This window comes from Symphalangus syndactylus, chromosome 11 (assembly GCF_028878055.3).
Source record: "Symphalangus syndactylus isolate Jambi chromosome 11, NHGRI_mSymSyn1-v2.1_pri, whole genome shotgun sequence".
NCBI classification, from domain to species: Eukaryota; Metazoa; Chordata; class Mammalia; order Primates; family Hylobatidae; genus Symphalangus; species Symphalangus syndactylus.
The window spans coordinates 54,712,898-54,735,551 of NC_072433.2; the positions used below are offsets into that span (position 1 = coordinate 54,712,898).

The following is a 22,654-nucleotide window of genomic DNA, read 5'->3' on the forward strand; positions in this document are numbered from 1 at the left end:
CGGGGCTGAGTCCTCTGCGGCCCCGCCCCCTTTAGCCCGGCGTCCCTACTGCGCCTGCGCTCTCCCGCCCGGTCTCCATCTTGGAATTGGGAGGAAGAGGGAGAGGGAGACCGGGACGAGACCGGGGCTGTGGTGCGGAGAGAAGCTGAGACGGAGAAGAGGAGAGGCAGAGAGGGCGCGGGGACCGTCAGCAGCGCCTTAGCTACAATCTTTCAGCTATTCTCGGAACAGAGAAGGGAGAGGGAGGAGGCCGGGGCGGGAGCGGGGGCTGTCACCCTCGGACCCCGGCGTGAGAGGGGCCGTGCGGCCGGACGTCCTCGGGGTGGGCCCCCAGTCGGTGGCCGAAGACCTAGGGCTCAGGCCCCTGGGTCCCAAATTTCCGGGCTTTGCCCCTCGCTTCTCAGCCGGGTAACAGTCCTCATAGTCCAGATATCCGGGACTCGGGTCCCAACCTCTCTAAACCTGGGTCTCTGTTTCATAGAATTTCAAATATCGGGTTCAGGCCCTTGCGTGCACCAGTATCCGGGGTTCATTCCCCGGGCGTTCAATTATCGGATTCAGTTTCCATCCAGTTCAGATATTCGGGGTTCAGACCCCACAATCAGAAATCCGGAATTTGGCAGCTGTCGCCCTCGAGGAGGGGGAGGACTGGACCGCGAGGTCAGATTAGGTTGTCACCCCCTCCCCTCCAGGGGAGGCTTCCCGGGCCCGCCCTCAGGAAGGGCGAAAGCCGAGGAAGAGGTGGCAAGGGGAAAGGCCTCCTTGCCCCTCTCCCTGCTTGGCAGAGCCGCTGGAGGACCCCAGGCGGAAGCGGAGGCGCTGGGGCACCATAGTGACCCCTACCAGGTGAGACACGGGGTACAGGGGCGCGGGTCCCTGTGTCTAGCTCTGAGAAGAAAGGGTGTGCCTTTCTGAGAAGCTGGACTTGGGTAGGCCCTCTCCTCAGGATGGGGAAGCCCAGCTGAGCCAGTGGTCAGCCTCTGGCTAGCCTTGCCTTCTGTTGCCACCCCTTCCTCTTCCTTTCATTGTGTCTGGTTGGTGGGGGACCTCAGGTGACAGGGTCTCTGATGTCACCGAGATTCACATCCTAGGTTGCTTCAGCTAATCAGATGGATTTGCACTTCAGTCTTCTCCCCTTCACTTTGCCCCTCACAGCCACCTCTCTTCCCTGATATTCCCCTTTCTCCTGGCTATTCTGTGGTGTTGATTCCCATGCCTCTGATTCCCATGGTGGATCTGCTTACCTGCTTTTCAGGCCTGGTCTGGTTGGATTTCTTCTCCTTGCAAGGAAGTGTGTGTATATGTGTTTGTGTGTATGCGTGTGTGTGTGTGTGTGTGTGTGTGTGTGTGCTTGGAGGTGCCTGGCAATGTTTTCCCCTAGCTGCAGTTACCTTCCAACCTCTTGCTGTGATGGTGTCAATAATCTCATCCATTTGTCAAACGATCTGTCTTTTACAAAGTGCTTTGACAGCCATTCTCTCATGTGACATCCCCGCGTTCACCCTGTGGGGGTCTCTTTTATTGGCATCTTCCCATTTTACAGTTGACAACATTGAGGCCCAGAGAGGTTGCCCAAGGTCACACAGTGGCAGAACCAGAATTTGAACTCAAGTCCTCAATCACATCTTTCCCTGATGCATGCGTGCTTCTTGCCATCTCTTTTCCTCTGAGTTTGGGCTCCGCCAGCGGTCCCTAGGAGACCGGGCTGGGGTGAGGTTTAAGAATGGGGATGAGATGAGCTTCCTTTCCAGAAGGGCTCTACTCAGAAGCTTTTCCTGATGGGAGCCTCTCGCTTTTGCCTCTGCCTCATGGAGTTTTCTATCCACTGTGACCTTCATCTTTACCCCGATCCCAGGGTTTGGCCTGGATTCCTGAGAGGGCTCTCTCCTGACAAATGGTAGCACTAGTGACATCTTTTAACTGTTCGAGCCAAGCTGTTGGGGTAGAATGATCCCCCAAAGGATTAAAGCTTTGTGGGGACCTTGGAGGCAGGAAAGGAAAAAATCCATATGCTGAGTGTCTGCATGGTGTTCCTAAGTATGAGATCTCATTAAAATCTTAACAACAGTTCCATGCTGTAATCTATTTTACTGAAGAGAAGACCTAGAACTAGAAGGAACTTATTCAAAGCCCTGTTGCTGTGCACTGCAGATGGGATGTACTGGTAGCATAGCTTAGGAGCAGATAGATACGGGTTTCCTCATCTGTAGAATGGAGATAACATTGTCCGTTTTGGAAGGTGGTTATGATTTAGCACAGACCTTGGTTATTGTTCAAGTGTTTGTTGTTATGGGGAAGGGGACCTGCATGATGTTTTGCCAGTGGGTGGCACCCCTTCCATGTGGCCTAGGTTGGCATTCTGGGGCCTTGTGTTGGTAAAGAAGTCAGGAAGATTCCTTTGGCAAGTTGAGAACACCTGCCTTTGTGTGTGGGTGTGTGGTGCTGGTGAGGGGTGCTTGGCACTGTTGCTGGCAGAAGGGAGAAAAGGGCCTGCTTTGAGCAACCTGGGGAGCTGCCGAGGGCTGAGCAGAGAGCAATCAATCAGTCTCCCAGGCTATTCTGAGTCCTCTGCACCCTGGGGGCCCACTGGAGAGTCAGGCTCCCTCCTTGCCCTCCAGCTTCCAGTTGGGCTGAGGAGACAAAATTAACAACACAACAGGAAACAAGGCATGACAGAATAAATTACATGCTAAAATTGTTAGGTGCTTTTAAGTAGCTAGAACTCTGCCCCAGGATTCCAGCTCTGCTGAAGGCTCCTTTGTGCCTAAATTCTGACAAGTGCTTAGGCTGGAGCCTGTCTTGGAATCTCCTTGAGGGTTTTGGTTCTGGTATCCTGCAGGAACTTTCTCGGGGTGTTTGGCTGGGTGCCCTAGGTGCTCTTCCCAATGGCTGGAGTGGTCAGGACAGGCTTCCTGCAAGAGGGGAGCTGAGCTTGGGGTGACAGCTGAGAGAGTAATGGACATAGGCCTAACCGGGGAGCAGAAGGTCCTGTTCTCTGACCTTGGAGAAGTCCTTTTTCTTCTCTGTGCCTCAGTGACCTCACCTAGGAAATGGTGATCATGATTCTGCCCTGCCTGTTTCGAAGGGCTGCTCTGAAATCATAGTGATGGAGGACCAGCTTTGGACAAGGCACTTAACATTGCTGAGCCTGTTTCTTTATCTGTAAGATAGGGGAAATCATAATACTTGCTTCATAAGGTTGTGGTGAGGACTGAATAGAGATAATGCATGTAAGGTACTCAATAAATGTTATTTGTACCCTGCAAATGTCCTGTACCTGTGTGTGATGCTTATGCAATTAGACAGGACAAGTAAGGTGGCCCAGAGCACAGAGAGGCCCTCACAGCCAGATGCCATTTATATCCCTCTTCTTCCCATTCTAGATCTCCCCCTGCCCTTTTTGAGAGTGACTCTGCGGGCTCCTCTGGGCCAGTACCCACTTCTAACAATGGACGGATTTCCACCGCCTCCGGCCTGGCCATTTCCTGTTCTCTTCCAGGGTGTGAGAGGTTGAGGGAGGTGGGGGCCTCAGCGCCAAGGGGAACAGAAAGGTGCCTGGAAACAGTTGGGGTATGGGACTTATGGGACAGGACACTTGGGGCTCTGGAGTGCTGGCTGGGAAGCAGAATGTTTTATCCTTGAGGGGAGATACAGGGGCTATAGGGAAATGAGAACTTGTTGAGCGCTGAAGGGGGTGGTGAGGATGCTTAGCTTCCCAGAATCTTCCTAGCAGTTTTAGGGACTCCAGGGACCCAGCCCGTGTGATCTGGTTGCCAGGGCAACTTCATTTTTTGGAGCTTTGATGTTGTTCCTAATCTCCCCCTCCCCTTCCTCAGCAGTGCCTCCCCCTCATCAGGGAATGAGGGGAGGAGATAGCAGAAACTTGATGGGTCCCTTCCTCTCCCTGAAGGCTCAATCCTTGATCTAAGGGTCCCATTTCCATTCCTCAGGCCAGGCCCCACTCTCAGGGCCCCCAGGGGCCACCATGCCAGCTGGGGGCCGGGCCGGGAGCCTGAAGGACCCAGATGTGGCTGAGCTCTTCTTCAAGGATGACCCAGAAAAGCTCTTCTCTGACCTCCGGGAAATTGGCCATGGCAGCTTTGGAGCTGTATACTTTGTGAGTTGGGTCTTGGGAGGGTGTAATAGGGATGGGGACTCTTCCTACCCATGTGGACCTCCCAACAGCCCTTGCACACTACTCCATCACACTGGTATTTCCTGCCTTCTCCTGCTGGGCCAGCAAGTCTTCCCATGCCCAGCTCTCAATGGGGCCTTCAACACTTTCTGGTCTGGTCCTCTAGGCCCGGGATGTCCGGAATAGTGAGGTGGTGGCCATCAAGAAGATGTCCTACAGTGGGAAGCAGTCCAATGAGGTGGGCCAGGTGCAATACAGCCAGGTTGGGGACAGGGGACTCCTGTCTGAAGATGCAAGCTGGGTAACCTCTGCCTACCCTGACCCCCTAGAAATGGCAAGACATCATCAAGGAGGTGCGGTTCTTACAGAAGCTCCGGCATCCCAACACCATTCAGTACCGGGGCTGTTACCTGAGGGAGCACACGGCTTGGGTAAGCTGGTGTCAGATTCTGGCCTGATCTTTACTCCTATTCACGCCCGTCCTTATCGTGGTCCAGTCTCTTAGGTGGTCCCTGTTGGTGGTGCTGTTGTGGGATCTTGGGAAGGAGGAAGTCTCTTTTGACCGCTTTAGTCCTCAGACATACCCACTGAGCAAAAGCCTGGCTCAGAGTGACATAGGCTGTTAGCAGGTGGGACAGGTCACTGTGGGCTGGAGAAGGTGGAGATTGAATGGGAGTTTGAAGGGATTCAGATGGGCAGTGGTGAATGTCTTGGGCCCGGACTCCAGAAACTCTCCCACCACCCTCTCATTGTCTCCAGTTGCCCTTCTTCCCTGTCATCACCCCAGGGACATAGCCTGAGTACAGGACAGTCAAGGAAGCTCTGTTGTGAGTCCCTGCCCAGGAGACTCTGATCTCTGACCCTTGTCTCTTCCTTAGCTGGTAATGGAGTATTGCCTGGGCTCAGCTTCTGACCTTCTAGAAGGTAAGTGACTCATAGGCCAATAAGTGGAGAAGGGAGAAGAGCAGGGGAGCCATAGGGAAGGGTTAAGGGGAGCTTATTCCAATCCCACCCTTGCGCTCCCTTGGGTTGATGTTCTTCCTCACTCTCCAGTGCACAAGAAACCCCTTCAGGAGGTAGAGATCGCAGCTGTGACCCACGGGGCGCTTCAGGGCCTGGCGTATCTGCACTCCCACAACATGATCCATAGGTACAAGCAGCACCGGCAGTGCCTGGGAGGGGAGTGCTATCTGCACCACTTGTCATTTAGCTGGGCTGCCCCTGCCTAGCTTTCCTGAGACACATGTCTCTTCCCTGTACTTTGCCTCTGGCAGGGATGTGAAGGCTGGAAACATCCTGCTGTCAGAACCAGGGTTAGTGAAGCTGGGGGACTTTGGTTCTGCATCCATCATGGCACCCGCCAACTCCTTCGTGGGCACCCCATACTGGTGAGTGAGTGAGTGGTGGTGAGTGGAGAGACCTCCCAGGATGTTGGGAGTAGGAGTGACAGGGTCTCGGCGGGTGATTTGCCTCTCTCTCCTGACCGTTCTCCTAGGATGGCACCCGAGGTGATCCTGGCCATGGATGAGGGGCAGTACGATGGCAAAGTGGACGTCTGGTCCTTGGGGATAACCTGCATCGAGCTGGGTAAGAACATCCTCTCTGTTCCCTCATCATCTTTTCCATTCTTTCCTGTTACTTCCCAGACTCCAGACTACCCCCTTCTCCTAGGGATGGGATCGCAGGCCTCCAAGTTCCTGTCCGTTGTGACTCTACCCTGGAGCCCCAATACAGGCAGCTGGCAAATTCTGCCAGCTCTTAGGCCTAGAGATTTTGTAGCATTCATCTCTTCCTGTCCACTACCCTGGTTCTAAATTTTTTCTTAGTGCCCACCATGTGCTGTGCCATGGACCTGTGATTCTGGAGGGATAGCAGTGAATGAGAATCCTGCCCTCATGGAACTTACATTTGATTTAGGGAAACGAGGCAGGCATGTTTTCTTTCAATGCGATGAACACTGTGTGGAGGTTACAGGAGCAGTTCAAATGTAAAACAGGCCTTGACGTAGTTTAGGGGCTGAAGAAGGCCTCCTTGTAGGAGAATGTTGAAGCCAACCTGCAAGATAAATAATAGCTGTTTGCAGAATGTAGGGAAGAGCTTTCCAGGCAGAGAGAACAGCATGTGAGAGGCCTAGAGGTAAGTGCAGTCCTGGGGAACTGGGATTAGCTTCAGTTATTTGGAATCTAGCATGTAATGCAGCAAATATAGAAGGATAAGGCCAGAGAGTTAGGTCCAAGCGAGTTCCTAAGGCCTTAAAGCCATGCCAAGGTTCTCATCTCTGTCAGCCAGCACTATTGAAACAATTCTTTAATGAGGTGGGTAACCTTTATAAAGCTTCCAACACAATGCCAGGCACAAAACAGTTCCCTAAGAGTTGCTGTTAGTTTCTCTTATCAACAACCTCCTGCAGTGATCTCTCCAGTCTCTTCTCCCTTCCCGTCTGTCTTAAGTACTGATGCCAGAGAGGTCTGCCTAAGCTCAGTGCTGTCATTTCAACTCCCTGTTTGGAGCCATGAGTGGCCCCCTGTTGCCTTCAAGACTGAAGCTATCCCCATCCTTCCTCCCACCATCCTAGAGGCTTTGCTTCCTAAATGCTGGCCCTTTCCTTCATGGGCTCCACCCTCTGAGTGTGTCATGAACTTTTCCACTTCCTTGCCTTGGTTCGTATTGGGTCCTCTGCCTGAGGTCAGAGATTTGGACCAGCCCTTTTCCTCCATCTTCACAGTCTCCATTTACCATTTGATGCCAGGCCCAGACAGTTGATGAAAAATGTAAGAAACAGACCTAAGTATAAGAAAAAGCTAGATCTGTCCATTTTATTTCTAGTTTTTGGAAGAGATATGGATACAGAGAAATATTACTCTACTATTGAAAAAAAGAACATATCAAGTCTGATTGTAAATGTCAACTCATACTAAGTCAATATCAGGGAAGCAATGTGGAGAAGGATGTGGCGAACTGGAGATTGCTGTTTCCATAGAAAGAGGGCAGCTAATGCTTATCTCCAGACCATTGTTATGCAGTAATGTAGACTCCATTTCTACAGATCTAATTCTTAAGGAGAAACTGGAAACTTGTATTATTATTTGATTATTGGCAGTTAATTTTAAAAATCACCATTTAGGGCCTGGTGCGGTGGCTCACGCTTGTAATCCCAGCACTTTGGGAGGCCGAGGCGGGCGGATCACGAGGTCAGGAGATCGAGACCACGGTGAAACCCCGTCTCTACTAAAAATACAAAAAATTAGCCGGGCGTGGTGGCGGGCGCCTGTAGTCCTAGCTACTCGGAGAGGCTGAGGCAGGAGAGTGGCGTGAACCCGGGAGGCGGAGCTTGCGGTGAGCCGAGACTGCGCCACTGCACTCCAGCCTGGGCGATAGAGCAAGACTCCATCTCAAAAAAAAAAAAAAAAAAAAAAAAATCACCATTTAGGCCAAAACAACATGACATTTGTCTGGGCTACAAGGGACTCTTAGCAACTCTTAGCTTGCACTTTCCTTTCTAATCTCAGGGCTTTTTACAAAGCCCTTCTCTGAATTCCCTGAAGAGATACTAGCTTGAAGGCCCACTGCATACTCTTAACTTCCCAGCCACTTCCGTTTCCCTCTTATACCAGTTAATACTTTGATGTTATTTTTTCAGTCCTATTTAATCTTCTCTTTTAGACTGGAAGTTCCTTGAGGGCGGGGCCTAATTCTTGTTTTTATCTTCCCCATAGCAATTATCACGTTATCTGCACCCTTTGGCACCTAAGAAGTATTAGTTGGGGTGATAACTGAATGGCTGTCCTTCTGCCTTGGTTACTGCTTTTGTGGATGTTACTTTCTTTGACCCCTATTCCACCCATGTGCAGTGGAGAGGTTGGGTGTTGTATTTTACAGAGGAAAGAATTAATTGAGACGCAACAGGATGATGGGAACTTCTCAAGGTCATGTGGCAAGGAAGTCAAGGAATTGGGGTTTGAACCCAAGTCGTCTCAGTTCCATTCCATTGTCCTCTACCCCCCGCCACCTCTCACCTTCTTCCCTTTCACCTTTTTCTGTAGCGGAACGGAAACCACCGCTGTTTAACATGAATGCGATGAGTGCCTTATACCACATTGCACAGAATGAATCCCCCGTGCTCCAGTCAGGACACTGGTGAGGACTGAGATTCCGAATCTGGGCCCAGGGGTTAGGCCATGGGGTACAGATGCCTGGCTCATGCCTTCCCCACCCCTCTCCCACCCTCCTGTGACTTTCAGGTCTGACTACTTCCGGAATTTTGTTGACTCCTGTCTTCAGAAAATCCCTCAAGACAGACCAACCTCAGAGGTTCTCCTGAAGGTGAGGGCCTCCTGGCCTAGCATTCTCCTGGAACTGTAGCTTGTTAGAGCCACAAGAACCCCCAGGGAAATTAGTGGTTCCCAGTTCCTCCTCCACCAAGAGCTTCGTTGATGAATTCCCACCCCATCCCCAATGCCCAGTGGACTCTGTGTTTTACAAGATTTTGTCTGCCAGACTGCCTTAATTTATTAAGTAATAAACTGTTTTCCCATCTTTTATTAATCAAAGATTCATATAAATGCCAGCCAGAGCTTCTGGTCAGCGTGTGATAACCAGGGTTGCCCCCACTGATCTGTTGTAATGCAAGCCAAAAGCCTGTGTAGCCTTATCATGGGTAAATGTATGATTTCCCTTAGGTGTTTTTTGAATTATCAAAAATAGAGGGGCCCCATTCCCTTCACAGACCCATGGGGGCCTGAGGATCCCTAGCTGGAAACTTTAGATTATGTAGTTGGACCCACTTGTTTTATAACTGTAGGATACTGTATGAAGCCCAGAGGGGCCTCATGACATGTCCAAGGTCACATAGCCCTTTAGTAGAGGAGCTGGACGAGAATCCGGTTCTCCTGACTGTTCCTGCCTGTCAGCCATGCTTAGTGGAAGAATAGTCTGTCTGGGGAGTAGGTACTGGGTGGTACAGAAAATTATTGTGAGAGAAGGGCTTGGGATAAGGCCAGCATCAACCCATGGTGGGCGTGGGTCCCAGAAGAGTGCCTCAGGCCGGAGGGAATGCCAAGGGCTGTGGGTTATGGGGGGAAGGGGATTTGGCAGCAGGCCTCAGTGCCCTCTTCCCCCAGCACCGCTTTGTACTCCGGGAGCGGCCACCCACAGTCATCATGGACCTGATCCAGAGGACCAAGGATGCCGTGCGGGAGCTGGACAACCTGCAGTACCGCAAGATGAAGAAGATCCTGTTCCAAGAGGCACCCAACGGCCCTGGTGCCGAGGCCCCAGAGGAGGAAGAGGTGACCCAGCTTGCCCTGACACCCCTCTTTATCCCCTATGTGTGCCTGCCCCCTGCAGCTGCTTGGCCCCTTCCCCAGCCCTACTCACACCACCATCTCCCCATGCTACCTCCATGCATACACCCCAGGGCTTCCCCTTCCCTGCCCAGCAGCCTACGCCCTGTTCACAGGAGGCCGAGCCCTACATGCACCGGGCCGGGACTCTGACCAGTCTCGAGAGTAGCCACTCAGTGCCCAGCATGTCCATCAGCGCCTCCAGCCAGAGCAGCTCCGTTAACAGCCTAGCAGATGCCTCAGACAACGAGGAAGAGGAGGAGGAGGAGGAGGAAGAGGAGGAGGAGGAAGAAGGCCCCGAAGCCCGGGAGATGGCCATGATGCAGGAGGGAGAGCACACAGTCACCTCTCACAGCTCCATTATCCATCGGCTGCCGGTACACAGCTCACCCTTGGGGGACCTGAGCACCTGCTCTAGAACCGCCTGGGTCTTCGCCCTCCTTCCCTAAGTGCAGCACTCCTCTGAGTCTGAGTGGCTCTCCTCAGGTAGCTCTCTTTGGACCCAGTGGCCTCTGAGCCTTGGGTGTTCCATCTCCCTCTAGGGCTCTGACAACCTATATGATGACCCCTACCAGCCAGAGATAACCCCCAGCCCTCTCCAGCCGCCTGCAGCCCCAGCTCCCACCTCCACCACCTCTTCCGCCCGCCGCCGGGCCTACTGCCGCAACCGGGACCACTTTGCCACCATCCGAACTGCCTCCCTGGTGAGTGTAGCCATCCTCAGCCTGCTCGCTGTCTGTTTTTTAAGTCTTTTTAAGTCTAGAAATGATTTCCTCCCTGTGGCATGGGATTGAGTCTGGATTCTACCCTCATTTTCTGTTGCTGGCTCCTGCCTGCTCCCCTTAACCCTCCCGCTTCCCTCCTCTTCCCAGCGGACTGTTTTGGTCATATGGCCCAATCTGGGTGTTTCTAGCTTGGCAAACTCTTACTCCATTTTTGTGGCCTGCCTTAACTGACATCTCCTGGGTTGCCTTCCCAGGCTCCTCTGGTGAGTCAGGTGCTTCACGGTTATGTGCTGGGGAAGCCCTGTGCCTGTGGAGCCCTGTGCTGGGGGTGTCCAGTGCTGGGGGAGCCCTGTGCCGGGGGTGCCCTGTGCTTGGGTGGTCCTGAACAGCATCATGATAGGTTTGCCAGATTCTATGCCCCAGAGGGCAGGGATGGTGTTCAGGTATCTGTCTCATGCCAGCGGTTAGCTCTCAGGCTTACACACAGGCCTGTGTTAACCCTCCCAGCCCTGCTGGGAGGGGAAGGGTAGGATACCATTGGAGAAATGAGGCACCTGTGGCTCAGAGGGGCCACTTGCCCCAGTGCCTTTGGTGGCTCTCCGCTCCTGTAAGCAGGCCCTTAGTCCTCTGCTAAAATCAACTCATGGCAATCTTTTTCTCAGTTCACAGGAAAAAGTGTTTAGGCTTTTCATAAAACATAGCTTTTCATCCATGTTTTTAATAAGCCTTTAGATCACATTCCTGCTCAGCTGCATTTGAGCGTCAACAATCCCCTTAGAGGCCACTGATTCAGTCTAGTATGTTCTTATGGCCTCTGCTTGGTGCTGGTTGTGTTCCAACAATTCTTCAGATCCCATGGTGTTTTGCAGTACTGTACAGAGAGGTCTTGACTGCCAGGGGCTTGGCTGCCGGGACTAGTTTGAGAGCCACTCATAGAGTCAATTGAGAATGAGACCTGAGATCAGACTTTGAATGAAGGTGTTCAAGCCCAGTGTTCTTGTTATTCCAGCATCTTGTGGCCCCTATCCCAGCTCAATACCTGGGGAGTGATAGGCCGACCATGTTTGCTGAAGCAGAAGGAAGCCAACACCTATTAGATAGAGTCCGAACTTACCCCATAGCCCCTATGAGGGGGTATTATTTCCCCATTTAGTAGATGAGGGAACTGGTGCTTTGAGAAGTTAACTTACTTGAGATCACGTGACTGGTAAGTGGCAAAGCTGGGATTTGATCCCAGGTTTGTGTGACTCACTGTTTCAAATTAGTATGGATTGTTCCTACTTTTGTGCCAGGCCCTGTGCTCACCACCTTTTATCATTCGGTCACACCAACTTGTGAAGTAGATAATATCACCATTATCCAGTTGAGGAAACAGGCTAGAGAGGCCGTGTGTGAGGAAGGTGTTAAATGAGAATGAAACCCATGAGTTGAAAACCCATGTTCTTCCCCACGGAAGACCCCTTGTGTTAATTAACTAGGGGCCAGGCTGAGCCCCAGCTCTCACCCTCTCTCCTTCCCCAGGTCAGCCGTCAGATCCAGGAGCATGAGCAGGACTCTGCATTGCGGGAGCAGCTGAGTGGCTATAAGCGGATGCGACGACAGCACCAGAAGCAGCTGCTGGCCCTGGAGTCACGGCTGAGGGGTGAACGGGAGGAGCACAGTGCACGGCTGCAGCGGGAGCTTGAGGCGCAGCGGGCTGGCTTTGGGGCGGAGGCAGAAAAGCTGGCCCGGCGGCACCAAGCCATCGGTGAGAAGGAGGCACGAGCTGCCCAGGCCGAGGAGCGGAAGTTCCAGCAGCACATCCTTGGGCAGCAGAAGAAAGAGCTGGCCGCCCTGCTGGAGGCACAGAAGCGGACCTACAAACTTCGCAAGGAACAGCTGAAGGAGGTGAGCTAGGGCTGCTTGGGGGCGGAGCCGATGGCGAGCCAGGTGGGTCCTGACCCTGTTTCCCTCTGCCCTCCCCCAGGAGCTCCAGGAGAACCCCAGCACTCCCAAGCGGGAGAAGGCCGAGTGGCTGCTGCGGCAGAAGGAGCAGCTCCAGCAGTGCCAGGCGGAGGAGGAGGCAGGGCTCCTGCGGCGGCAGCGCCAGTACTTTGAGCTGCAGTGTCGCCAGTACAAGCGCAAGATGTTGCTGGCTCGGCACAGCCTGGACCAGGACCTGCTGCGGGAGGTAGGCATCCCAATCTCCGTTCCCCTCCCGCTCACTCGTGGATCCCAGGGACCCACCCTTTTCCATTTGCCTCATTCTTGTCTTCTTTCTCCTTGGCCCTCAAGTGTTACAGTTCAGCTTTGCTTCAGTGCACCTTTTACTTCTCATCCCCAACAGACCCTGCCAGAATTTCCTTAGGCCTCTGTTCCCAGGCCAGGGAGGAGCTTGCCTCCCCTACACCCTCATCTCCTGCCATCCCCAGCTCTCTCTGCCAAGGAGCCCTGGCCCCTCACTTCCTTGATACTGACCAGGCCCCGGGCCCTGCATTTCTTCTGCCTCAGGACCTGAACAAGAAGCAGACCCAGAAAGACTTGGAGTGTGCACTGCTGCTTCGGCAGCACGAGGCCACGCGGGAGCTGGAGCTGCGGCAGCTGCAGGCCGTGCAGCGCACGCGGGCTGAGCTCACCCGCCTGCAGCACCAGACGGAGCTGGGCAACCAGCTGGAGTACAACAAGCGGCGTGAGCAAGAGTTGCGGCAGAAGCATGCGGCCCAGGTTCGCCAGCAGCCCAAGAGCCTCAAAGTACGTGCAGGCCAGCGCCCCCCGGGCCTCCCACTCCCCATTCCTGGGGCTCTGGGCCCACCCAACACAGGCACCCCTATAGAAGAGCAGCCCTGCTCACCTGGCCAGGAGGCAGTCCTGGACCAAAGAATGCTTGGCGAGGAGGAGGAAGCAGTTGGAGAGAGAAGGATTCTGGGAAAGGAAGGGGCCACTTTGGAGCCCGAGCAGCAGAGGATTCTGGGGGAAGAATCAGGAGCCCCTAGTCCCAGTCCACAAAAACATGGGAGCCTGGTTGATGAGGAAGTTTGGGGTCTGTCTGAGGAGATAGAGGAGCTTAGGGTGCCCTCCCTTGTACCGCAGGAGAGGAGCATTGTTGGCCAGGAGGAGGCTGGGACGTGGAGCTTGTGGGGGAAGGAGGATGGGAGTCTTCTAGATGAGGAGTTTGAGCTTGGCTGGGTCCAGGGTCCAGCACTGACTCCTGTCCCCGAGGAGGAGGAAGAAGAGGAAGAGGGGGCTCCGATTGGGACCCCTAGGGATCCTGGAGATGGTTGTCCTTCCCCCGACATCCCTCCTGAACCCCCTCCAACACACCTGAGGCCCTGCCCTGCCAGCCAGTTCCCTGGACTCCTGTCCCATGGCCTCCTGGCTGGCCTCTCCTTTGCAGTGGGGTCCTCCTCTGGCCTCCTGCCCCTCCTGCTGCTGCTGCTTCTTCCATTGCTGGCAGCCCAGGGTGGGGGTGGCCTGCAGGCAGCGCTGCTGGCCCTTGAGGTGGGGCTGGTGGGTCTGGGGGCCTCCTACCTGCTCCTTTGTACAGCCCTGCACCTGCCCTCCAGTCTTTTCCTACTCCTGGCCCAGGGTACCGCACTGGGGGCCGTCCTGGGCCTGAGCTGGCGTCGAGGCCTCATGGGTGTGCCCCTGGGCCTTGGAGCTGCCTGGCTCTTAGCTTGGCCAGGCCTAGCTCTACCTCTGGTGGCTATGGCAGCGGGGGGCAGATGGGTGCGGCAGCAGGGTCCCCGGGTGCGCCGGGGCATATCTCGACTCTGGTTGCGGGTTCTGCTGCGCCTGTCACCCATGGCCTTCCGGGCCCTGCAGGGCTGTGGGGCTGTGGGGGACCGGGGTCTGTTTGCACTGTACCCCAAAACCAACAAGGATGGCTTCCGCAGCCGCCTGCCCATCCCTGGGCCCCGGCGGCGTAATCCCCGCACCACCCAACACCCATTAGCCCTGTTGGCAAGGGTCTGGGTCCTGTGCAAGGGCTGGAACTGGCGTCTGGCACGGGCCAGCCAGGGTTTAGCATCCCACTTGCCCCCGTGGGCCATCCACACACTGGCCAGCTGGGGCCTGCTTCGGGGTGAACGGCCCACCCGAATCCCCCGGCTACTACCACGCAGCCAGCGCCAGCTAGGGCCCCCTGCCTCCCGCCAGCCACTGCCAGGGACTCTAGCCGGGCGGAGGTCCCGCACCCGCCAGTCCCGGTCCCTCCCCCCCTGGAGGTAGCTGACTCCAGCCCTTCCAGCCCAAATCTAGAGCATTGAGCACTTTATCTCCCACGACTCAGTGAAGTTTCTCCAGTCCCTAGTCCTCTCTTTTCACCCACCTTCCTCAGTTTGCTCACTCACCTAGAGCCCTTCGGACCTCTAGACAGGCAGCCTCCTCAGCCATGGAGTCCAGCAGTCACTCTGTTCTCCTGGCGCTCCTCCCCTAAGTTATTGCTGTTCGCCCGCTGTGTGTGCTCATCCTCACCCTCATTGACTCAGGCCTGGGTCCAGGGGTGGTGGAGGGTGGGAAGAGTCATGTTTTTTTTCTCCTCTTTGATTTTGTTTTTCTGTCTCCCTTCCAACCTGTCCCCTTCCCCCCACCAAAAAAAGAAAAAGACAAACACAAATAAAATATCTGAGCGGAACTGTGCCTTTGGCCCAGGCTGCCTCTGTCTGCTTTGTCCTGCCGCCTAGCCTCCCCGGTATGCCCCCAGGCTGACCCTCGGCCCGGCTCCATGACCTCTTCACCCCATCTCCATTATCTCAGCCCCTCTCACTCCTCAGCCTCATGCTCTCTGCCTTCATAGCTTCATTGCACCATGACCACCACCGGCTCTGGGGTCTGGGCCCCTGTAGAACTTCACCGAACTTCTTGGTCCCACAGAGCCCCTGTTTGCGGGTTCCTTCCAGAGGTCTTAGTTTCCAAGCCCTTGTCTCCTCATCCCCTGCCTTTTCTCCCAACCCGTTCCCTCCGTAGTTCCCAGCTGCAGGGGACCAAATTGCTCTCCTGCATCAGCCATTACCCTAGTGGGTTGGGGGACGGGGCTGCAGACCCTCCACAGTAGGGGGTGCTGAGCTGGGGGCAACCAAGCGGAGTATGAGGGCTGTGACAGCAGGATTGAGTGTGGGCCTGGAGTCTGAGCTGAGTGTGTGAGGGGCCGGGCTGGAATGCGGATCTGGTCAGGGTGGTAGCTGCTGGCCGGTTGAACTTGTCAGGCCCTTTCTGGCCACCTCCTTTGCCCCTTTCTCCTCTGTGGCCCAAAATGGGGCAGCCCCTTCTTACCCATTTCTCAGCTCGGTGCTTCTCCTCCTTCCCTGCCTTCCTCCCTGAGCTGCTGGACCTGGGACTTCCTGTGTCTGTCCTTAGTCGTGTTGCTTTCTTCATGGGTGTTTTGTGTGACTGGTTCTTCTCGCTTGTTCTTGTGCACGTTCTCATATTTGCTCACGTGCTTCTGTCTCTAGGTCACAGTCTCTCCCTCTTTGCCTGGGCAGAGCTTCCAAGATCCTCAGTTCCCTGTCCAGTAACTCCGATGTTCTTTCTCGTGGGTATCGCACCCAACTCCGTGCACGTGCTCTTGGAACTTCTTGTCTTCTCTGCATCTCTTGCCCATCGAGACCTTCCTGATCTCTCTCAACACAATCCCACCTCTCCATGTCTGTCTGTATACAGCTCCCCCCACCCCCTCTGTCTAACATGTTTTCTGTTTCTCTCCCTCTCCCTGTCTCTGCTTCTGTCTCCTCTCTTCTCTCTCTTCTCCCCATTTCCCCTGGTTGTTCCTCCTCCTCCTCCTCTTCCTCCTCCTCTTCCCCGCTGCCCCCATCTCCCCTTGATCCGTCCACTGCATAGTCTAAGGAGCTGCAGATCAAGAAGCAGTTCCAGGAGACGTGTAAGATCCAGACTCGGCAGTACAAGGCTCTGCGAGCACACTTGCTGGAGACCACGCCCAAAGCTCAGCACAAGAGCCTCCTTAAGCGGCTCAAGGAAGAGCAGACCCGCAAGCTGGCGATCTTGGCGGAGCAGTATGACCAGTCCATCTCAGAGATGCTCAGCTCACAGGCGGTGAGGCCTGGGGTGCAGGGAGGGAGTGTGCTAGAGGCCAGGCTCTGTACTTCGCTTTAGAGAAATGGACGGTGCAGGGCATGCACAGAGCTAGGGCTTTTTTACTTGGGAAACTCATATACTCTTCCTCTGTTCATGTTCTCCACAATAATTTATTTCATATTCTCCTCAGTGGTTTTATTCTTGCTCTTAGTATTTTCTTAAGGTCTTGACAAAGCCATGTGCCTATTCCCAAGAACCACCAAGGAAAAGAGTGGCTATTATTTTTTCCTGGGCCTGAGTTAGTTTAATGGGTAAACAGGGTGCAGATTAAAGTGAGTGTGGCCCTCAAGCCCATTTACTCAGACTTCTGGAGGATTTTGAAAGTTGCTGTTCTAAAAAAATGATCACACCTAACACTGGAATGGGCCACTTAAAATGTGCGGAGAGGGTAGAGAGTGGAAACGCCCCACCCAAGGCTGTTCTCTCACCCAGTCCCACCTCTCCCAGGTAACTTAATAATAATTAACTGTATTTTGTATTTTTTCAGTGCACATTTTGAAAAATTATATGAATTTTAAACACAGATGGAATCATACTTTACATTTACTTTCTGTAACTTCCTTTTTCCACTTAATATTTTTTGGACATCTTCCCCTGTCAGTACACCTGTCTCATTTTTTTTTACAGCATAGAATTTTCCATGGTATGGCTGTACCATAATTTATTTAACCCATCCCTTATTGGTGGACATTTAGGTTGTTTCCAGTATTTTGCTATCACAACGCTTCCGTGAACACCTCGAGCACATGTGCAAGTATACCTGGGGGATAGATTCTGCAGTGTAATTGCTGTGCCACAGGGTATGACCATCTTCCATTCTGATAGATGTTGAGACCGCTGCTTCTTGAAACCTTAGGGCCCAGGCCTACCTGGGGCAGGGGAGGATAGTGGGGGTGGGGGAGGAGATCCCTATAACTGGTTGTTCATTTTCCCCAGCTGCGGCTTGATGAGACCCAGGAAGCAGAGTTCCAGGCCCTTCGGCAGCAGCTTCAACAGGAGCTGGAGCTGCTCAACGCTTACCAGAGCAAGATCAAGATACGCACAGAAAGCCAGCACGAGAGGGAGCTGCGGGAGCTGGAGCAGAGGGTTGCGCTGCGGCGGGCACTGCTGGAACAGCGGGTAAGGGGCCCAGCTTCCAGGACTGGGAAGGGAGGGTGGGCTCCCGCCCCCGACTCTAACCTCTGTTCCGGATGCCCCAGGTGGAAGAGGAGCTGCTGGCCCTGCAGACAGGGCGCTCCGAGCGAATCCGGAGTCTGCTTGAGCGGCAGGCCCGTGAGATCGAGGCCTTCGATGCGGAAAGCATGAGGCTGGGCTTCTCCAGCATGGCTCTGGGGGGCATCCCGGCTGAGGCTGCTGCCCAGGGCTATCCCGCTCCACCCCCTGCCCCGGCCTGGCCCTCCCGTCCCGTTCCCCGTTCTGGGGCACACTGGAGCCACGGCCCTCCTCCACCAGGCATGCCCCCTCCAGCCTGGCGTCAGCCATCTCTGCTGGCTCCCCCAGGCCCCCCAAACTGGCTGGGGCCCCCCACACAGAGTGGGACACCCCGTGGCGGAGCCCTGCTGCTGCTAAGAAACAGCCCCCAGCCCCTGCGGCGGGCAGCCTCGGGGGGCAGTGGCAGTGAGAATGTGGGCCCCCCTCCTGCCGCAGTGCCTGGGCCCCTGAGCCGCAGCACCAGTGTTGCTTCTCACATCCTCAATGGTTCTTCCCACTTCTATTCCTGAAGTGCAGCGGAGAGGAGCAGACGAGCTGGGCAGGGCAGGGGTGGGTGGAGGCTGACCCTGGAAGGCACTGAGGTGGAGGCCCCTGCAAGGGTAGGCTCAAGATGTAGGCTCCAGCTCCCCTCAGACCTCCTCATCTCATGGGCTTCTTGGGGCTGGCCAGTGGCCCAGGGCCAGCTTGGGGATAGGTGCCTCAAGGCTGCCTGGGAGCCCCGCCTCCCTACCATGGTGCCAGGGTCTCCCTCCGCCACCTAGAAAAGGAGGGAGATGTGCGTGTCAAATATTCATCTAGTCCCCTGGGGGAGGGGAAGGGTGGGTCTAGACATACTATATTCAGAGAACTATACTACCCTCACAGTGGGGCCCTCAGACCTGCCACAGGGCAAAGCAGGTCTGGGGCCTGAGGCAGGGAGAATGAGAGGCCACCTTACTGGCAAGAAGGATCAGGATGGGGTCTTGGGGTCAGGATGCCTGGGTCTCTTCCCCTGTTACTGTCTGACGTCCTGTGCCGTCTTGTCCTTTTTTTTTTTTTTTTTTTAATTGGGATCAGGGCTGGGGCGGGGAAACAAGGGAAGGACCTTGGAAGGGGCTGCTCCCAGGCCTGGGGGGCAGTCGTGGGAGCCCCTCTCAGCTGTGGGGCTGGCACAGAGCCCCAGGCAAGCTTTTAATAAACTGTTGGTTATTCTAACAGATCTCAGAACTCACTCTTCTGTCTTTGGTGTGCATGAAGGACTGCTCAGTGGCCACTGAATAGTACTGCTTGTGTTTTAAAAAGAGAATTTATTGGGCTGTGTATCTAAACATTTCAGTGATTTTAATGACTTCAGGTGTGATGAGATCTCGGATCTCAAAGGTGGTCTTCAGCCCCTTGACCTCTAATTCCTGTTTTCTTTGCTTTGGCTTCAGATTCTTAGGTTTGCCTCCCACACAGGCCCCGGGCAGCTCCATGCGCACATCTTCCCACAAGCCTCAGCAGCCTGAGTTCAGTGGAGACCTCATGTGACTGCAGAGGCTGGGCCTGTAGCCAGAGGCCTAGAGGGCTGGGACTGGCCCAGGAAGTCTGGGCTTTTCCCCCACCCCTTCGAGGTTAACAGCCCGTGGACAAAGTGGCTGTTTGCAGAAGGGGGAAGGCTTAAGCACTGGCTGCCCTCAAGTTATTCTATCCCCCTCCCAAGTGGGCATTAGGTTATCAGACCAGGCTAAAAGCAGAGGGGCCACTGGGCAGGCTGGCAGCAGAGGAGCCACACACCCTTCTTCAATAGGGCCTGGTGACTGTTGGATGACAGGGTCTGGAGGCAGGGACTTCTTCCAGGAACCCAGGGGAAATTAAAGGGAACCAGGCCAGGGGAGGAGGTGGAGGCAGTGACTACTGCTCAGTTTCCTGGCCCAAAATACAGGAGGTGAGAATGGGGGACCAAATTTGATGAAGTGATTAAAAACACTCCTTTATTGAGTCTTAAAAAACAAACACCTTAAATGGAGAGCGTGAAGCTGAGAAGTAGCATCCCAACAGCTTGTGTCCTTGGGAGCTGCAGTCTTCTCTGAAGGAAGCTGCCTCTGTTCCGCAGACACAGGGCAAGGGGTGCTATGTATGCTTTGTACATGTATCAAGGGTCCCTCCTGGGGGTGGTAGAGCTCAGTTACTCTCGCCATCACTGCTGATGATGCCACGCATATGTGACCAGTCCGGGGGTGCGGGACGGGGCCGCTCTTCATCTGAGTCCAGGGTCCGTCGGTACAGCTCCCCTGGGGGTGCTGCTTCTCCTAAAGGGTTCCAGGCTGTACGTCTGCGTGGCCGGCCTAGGGGAAAGGGGAAACGAGAGATCAGATGTCTGAGAATGTCCAACCCCACCTATCTGCTCCTGGGCAGTGAGAGGAAACCCCTTACCGGAGCCACTGATGATGTTCGCAACATCCAAGGAGGCCACCTCAGCCGCCTCCTCCCTCTGCTCCTTCAGGGCTCGACACTTCTCTAGGGAAGGGGTACCTGGGACAGAAGAAGCTGGTGATCCTCTCCTCCCCAGCAGCAAGGCCCTCTCCTGCAGCCCCCAGGGCACGCTGGGCCTCACCCTTCATGCCTAGGGCTTCCAGTTCTGCCCGGAGGATACTCAGGCGCTCCTTGTGTGAGCAACAGGAGCCCAACAGCTTCTTGTAGTTTCGATGGGCACCACAGGCCCGAATGTAGCGCTTCAGCCTCATCACAGCTGGGTGGTCCTCTCCACGGCGACCTGAGCCAGCCTAGCAAGGAAAGACAGCAGCTGAAGGCCAAGCCTGCTGGGCCTGAGGCAGGGTCTCCCTCTTCCCTAATAGTGGCCTCCCACCCCTCCTCACCCTCACCTTCCCTCTTTTGGCCTCTGGACTTCCGTCTGAGGAGGAAGAGGAGCTTCGTGTCCTGCCTTTCCTGGAGCTCTTCTTTGAAGAGCGGTTCTTCCTCTCCCCCTGGGGGCCTCCCCCCGCCTCGCTGTCACTTACCTCCCTTTCCAAGTCACTCTCCTCACCACTGGTGCTGCCCAGTCTGGCCATCTTTCTAGAGCCTTTAGTTGTGGGTTCCCCCTTCCCACTGTCTTCCTCGTCCTCACTGCTTCCACTCAACTTCTTCCCACCCTTAAGCTGGGTCCCGTCCTCACTCTTCCTCTGCACTGGGGGTTCTCCATCTCTCCCACTGTCATCCCCACTGCCTGCTGCCTCTTTCTGCTCTTCCTCGCTGTCTGAGTCTCCCATGAGCCTCTTTGCCTGGATTTTCTGCTTACAGCTCCTCTCCTCCCTAGCTGACTTTCTCCGGCCATTGCTCCTGCTTCTGGGTTTCCAATCCTCCTTTTTCTCATTCTCTTCTTTCTCTTCCTCCCCCGCTTCCTCCTCTCTGTGCTCTTTCTTCCCGGCTAGGATCTCCTCTTCACTCTCCTGTTCACTTTCCTTCAGGCTTTTAGTTCCTTTATTTCCCTCCACCTTCTTTGCTATCCTCTGAACGGGTTCTTCCTCGCTCTCCTCGCTTCCTTCCCTGGCCTGCTTCCTACTGGCTGAGGCCTTGCCTGGTGCCTGCTTCTTTATCACAGGCTTCTTCCTAGTCTTCCCCTTGTCCCCCTTTTCCTCCTCCTCACTGCTCTCCTCTCCCCTCTGTGCGGGCAGGTCCCTCTGCCGTTCCTCATCACTGCTCTCCTCAACTGCCTTTGAGGGTCGCCTTGGATTCTCCTCTTTGGCTGGGCTGACTTCTGCTGCCACCCCATTCTTTGCTGGGGGTCCAAAGTAGTCTGGGCTGGAGGCTTCAGAGCCGGACTCTGGAATATGGAGAGGAGAGAGGGTTGAGACAGGCTCCTCCTGTCCCTTCTCCCTTCACTTCGGATAGGTTGCCTCGAGCCCTGCCCTGACAGTTGGAGGGGCAGCAGGAAACAGCTATCTGTCCTCGCTGTTCCCGGTTCCTGACTCACTGGCCTTGCTCCCTCATCTAACGCCTGGGGACATAAGAGACGCGCAGTGAATGCTTTTTGAGTGAACCAACGATGCAGAAGGACCCCACAGCAGGGAGGAAGCACTAACCCGACTCTGAATTGAAGCGGAACCTTTTTCTCTCCGGGTCGCTACAAGGGGTGGGAGGCCTCTTGCCCTTCTTGGTAAGGTCCAGTTTGTCTTCCCTGGAAGCGGCTTCCTCCACCTGTGTGTGCGCCAAGAGGGCAAACTATGCACCAAGGCTGTGCTCACCACGCCCCGTCAGGCCCCTCCTCCTCGGCAGCAAGCCCCGCCTCCGCCTTCCGCGGCCCAGGCTCCGGCCAGGCACACCTGCATCTTCAGCAGCTCCTCCTCCACCAGCCGCTTCAGTGTCTGCTTCTCCTCAGGCTCCAGGTGGCTGCGGCCCGACTGAGCCAAGTACCTCCGCCGCACGATGGAATGCGTAAGCGTGCTGCGGGGACAGGGTGTCAGGATGGAGTCCCGTCCCACCCGCGCCCTTTCCAACCCCATCTTCAACCCCCTGGGCACCTGAGGTCCGGGCGGCCTCGGAAGAAGCTACGGGTGAACTCCTGCATCTCCTTCTCCCGCGCCATTTTGCTCAACCCGGGATTGGCGGCTCCCGCCTTTTTTTCTTCTCGGCCTCCGTCAGCACGTTTGACAGCGGCTCGCGCACGCGCAGTGCTGCGGCACCGTGGGGCGAGGGACCGTTGGTCCTTGGCCGCGGACCGCGTGGGCCGAGAACTTTGCCAGACGAGACTTGTTTTCCCTGGGCAGTTGGAGGGTCTCACGGCTCCTACCCTTTCTTGGAATGGATCATTTTAAAAGTTCTCGTTAGAAACCAATTCGGCGCCGGCACCCTTTGGGTGAAACGTAATCAGTCCGCGACGCTGCCTTCCTCCCTGGTCACGGGCACCAGCTAGGCTACTGTTATTTCGCAAGGCAGAAGAGAAAAGGCATCCTCGCGAGCACACGAGGAACCTCGGGGATAAATCCTTTTGTGGCTTCAAGTGTCTAAGTATATTAGAGTCAGGAACGGCGCTCTCTAGCGTCCGCCATTTTTGTGGCGTCACCGCGTCGCTGCTACGCCATCCCCAGCGCAGCCACTTGCGGCCGCGCTCCTATCCCAGTGTCCCCCGGGAGGGCGGCCCGTGCGGTGACACCGCCTGAGCGGCTTGAGCGCGGGGTACGCCGGGAGTTGTAGTCCTGGGGGCACAGCCTTGC

General features: G+C 55.2%; 2 protein-coding genes across 8 annotated transcripts; one reads left to right on the forward strand and one right to left on the reverse strand.

The window, feature by feature from the left end:
* The first annotated feature begins 9 nt into the window (after positions 1-9).
* Positions 10-18,681, forward strand: TAOK2 (TAO kinase 2). Of its 5 annotated transcripts, none has more exons than XM_055297644.2 (19): positions 47-846; positions 3,951-4,117; positions 4,302-4,373; positions 4,465-4,566; positions 5,014-5,059; positions 5,189-5,285; positions 5,410-5,523; positions 5,631-5,722; positions 8,179-8,272; positions 8,377-8,458; positions 9,256-9,423; positions 9,594-9,854; positions 10,020-10,181; positions 11,724-12,089; positions 12,169-12,372; positions 12,693-12,932; positions 16,017-16,229; positions 17,208-17,390; positions 17,471-18,681. In XM_055297644.2, the coding sequence occupies exons 2-19, from the start codon at positions 3,986-3,988 to the stop codon at positions 17,990-17,992; spliced, it is 3,150 nt and encodes a 1,049-aa protein (XP_055153619.1). In that variant the 5' UTR covers positions 47-846; positions 3,951-3,985; the 3' UTR covers positions 17,993-18,681. The 5 variants fall into 5 exon arrangements, with proteins under 5 accessions (XP_055153617.1, XP_055153619.1, XP_055153621.1 ...); XM_055297646.2 differs by lacking the exon at positions 17,471-18,681 and adding an exon at positions 16,967-17,071 and having other exon boundaries at positions 53-846; positions 17,208-17,343; XM_055297645.2 differs by lacking the exons at positions 17,208-17,390; positions 17,471-18,681 and adding an exon at positions 16,967-17,172 and having other exon boundaries at positions 53-846.
* Positions 18,682-19,413: 732 nt separating this feature from the next.
* On the reverse strand, positions 19,414-22,512 carry HIRIP3 (HIRA interacting protein 3). Of its 3 annotated transcripts, XM_055297647.2 has the most exons (7): positions 21,962-22,512; positions 21,764-21,884; positions 21,524-21,638; positions 20,327-21,264; positions 20,059-20,227; positions 19,878-19,976; positions 19,414-19,789 (listed from the first exon to the last, which is right to left on the reverse strand). In XM_055297647.2, the coding sequence occupies exons 1-7, from the start codon at positions 22,024-22,026 to the stop codon at positions 19,626-19,628; spliced, it is 1,671 nt and encodes a 556-aa protein (XP_055153622.1). In that variant the 5' UTR covers positions 22,027-22,512; the 3' UTR covers positions 19,414-19,625. The 3 variants fall into 3 exon arrangements, with proteins under 3 accessions (XP_055153622.1, XP_063468028.1, XP_055153623.1); XM_063611958.1 differs by having other exon boundaries at positions 19,414-19,976; positions 21,962-22,097; XM_055297648.2 differs by lacking the exon at positions 20,327-21,264 and having other exon boundaries at positions 19,739-19,789; positions 21,962-22,097.
* Positions 22,513-22,654: the final 142 nt, after the last annotated feature.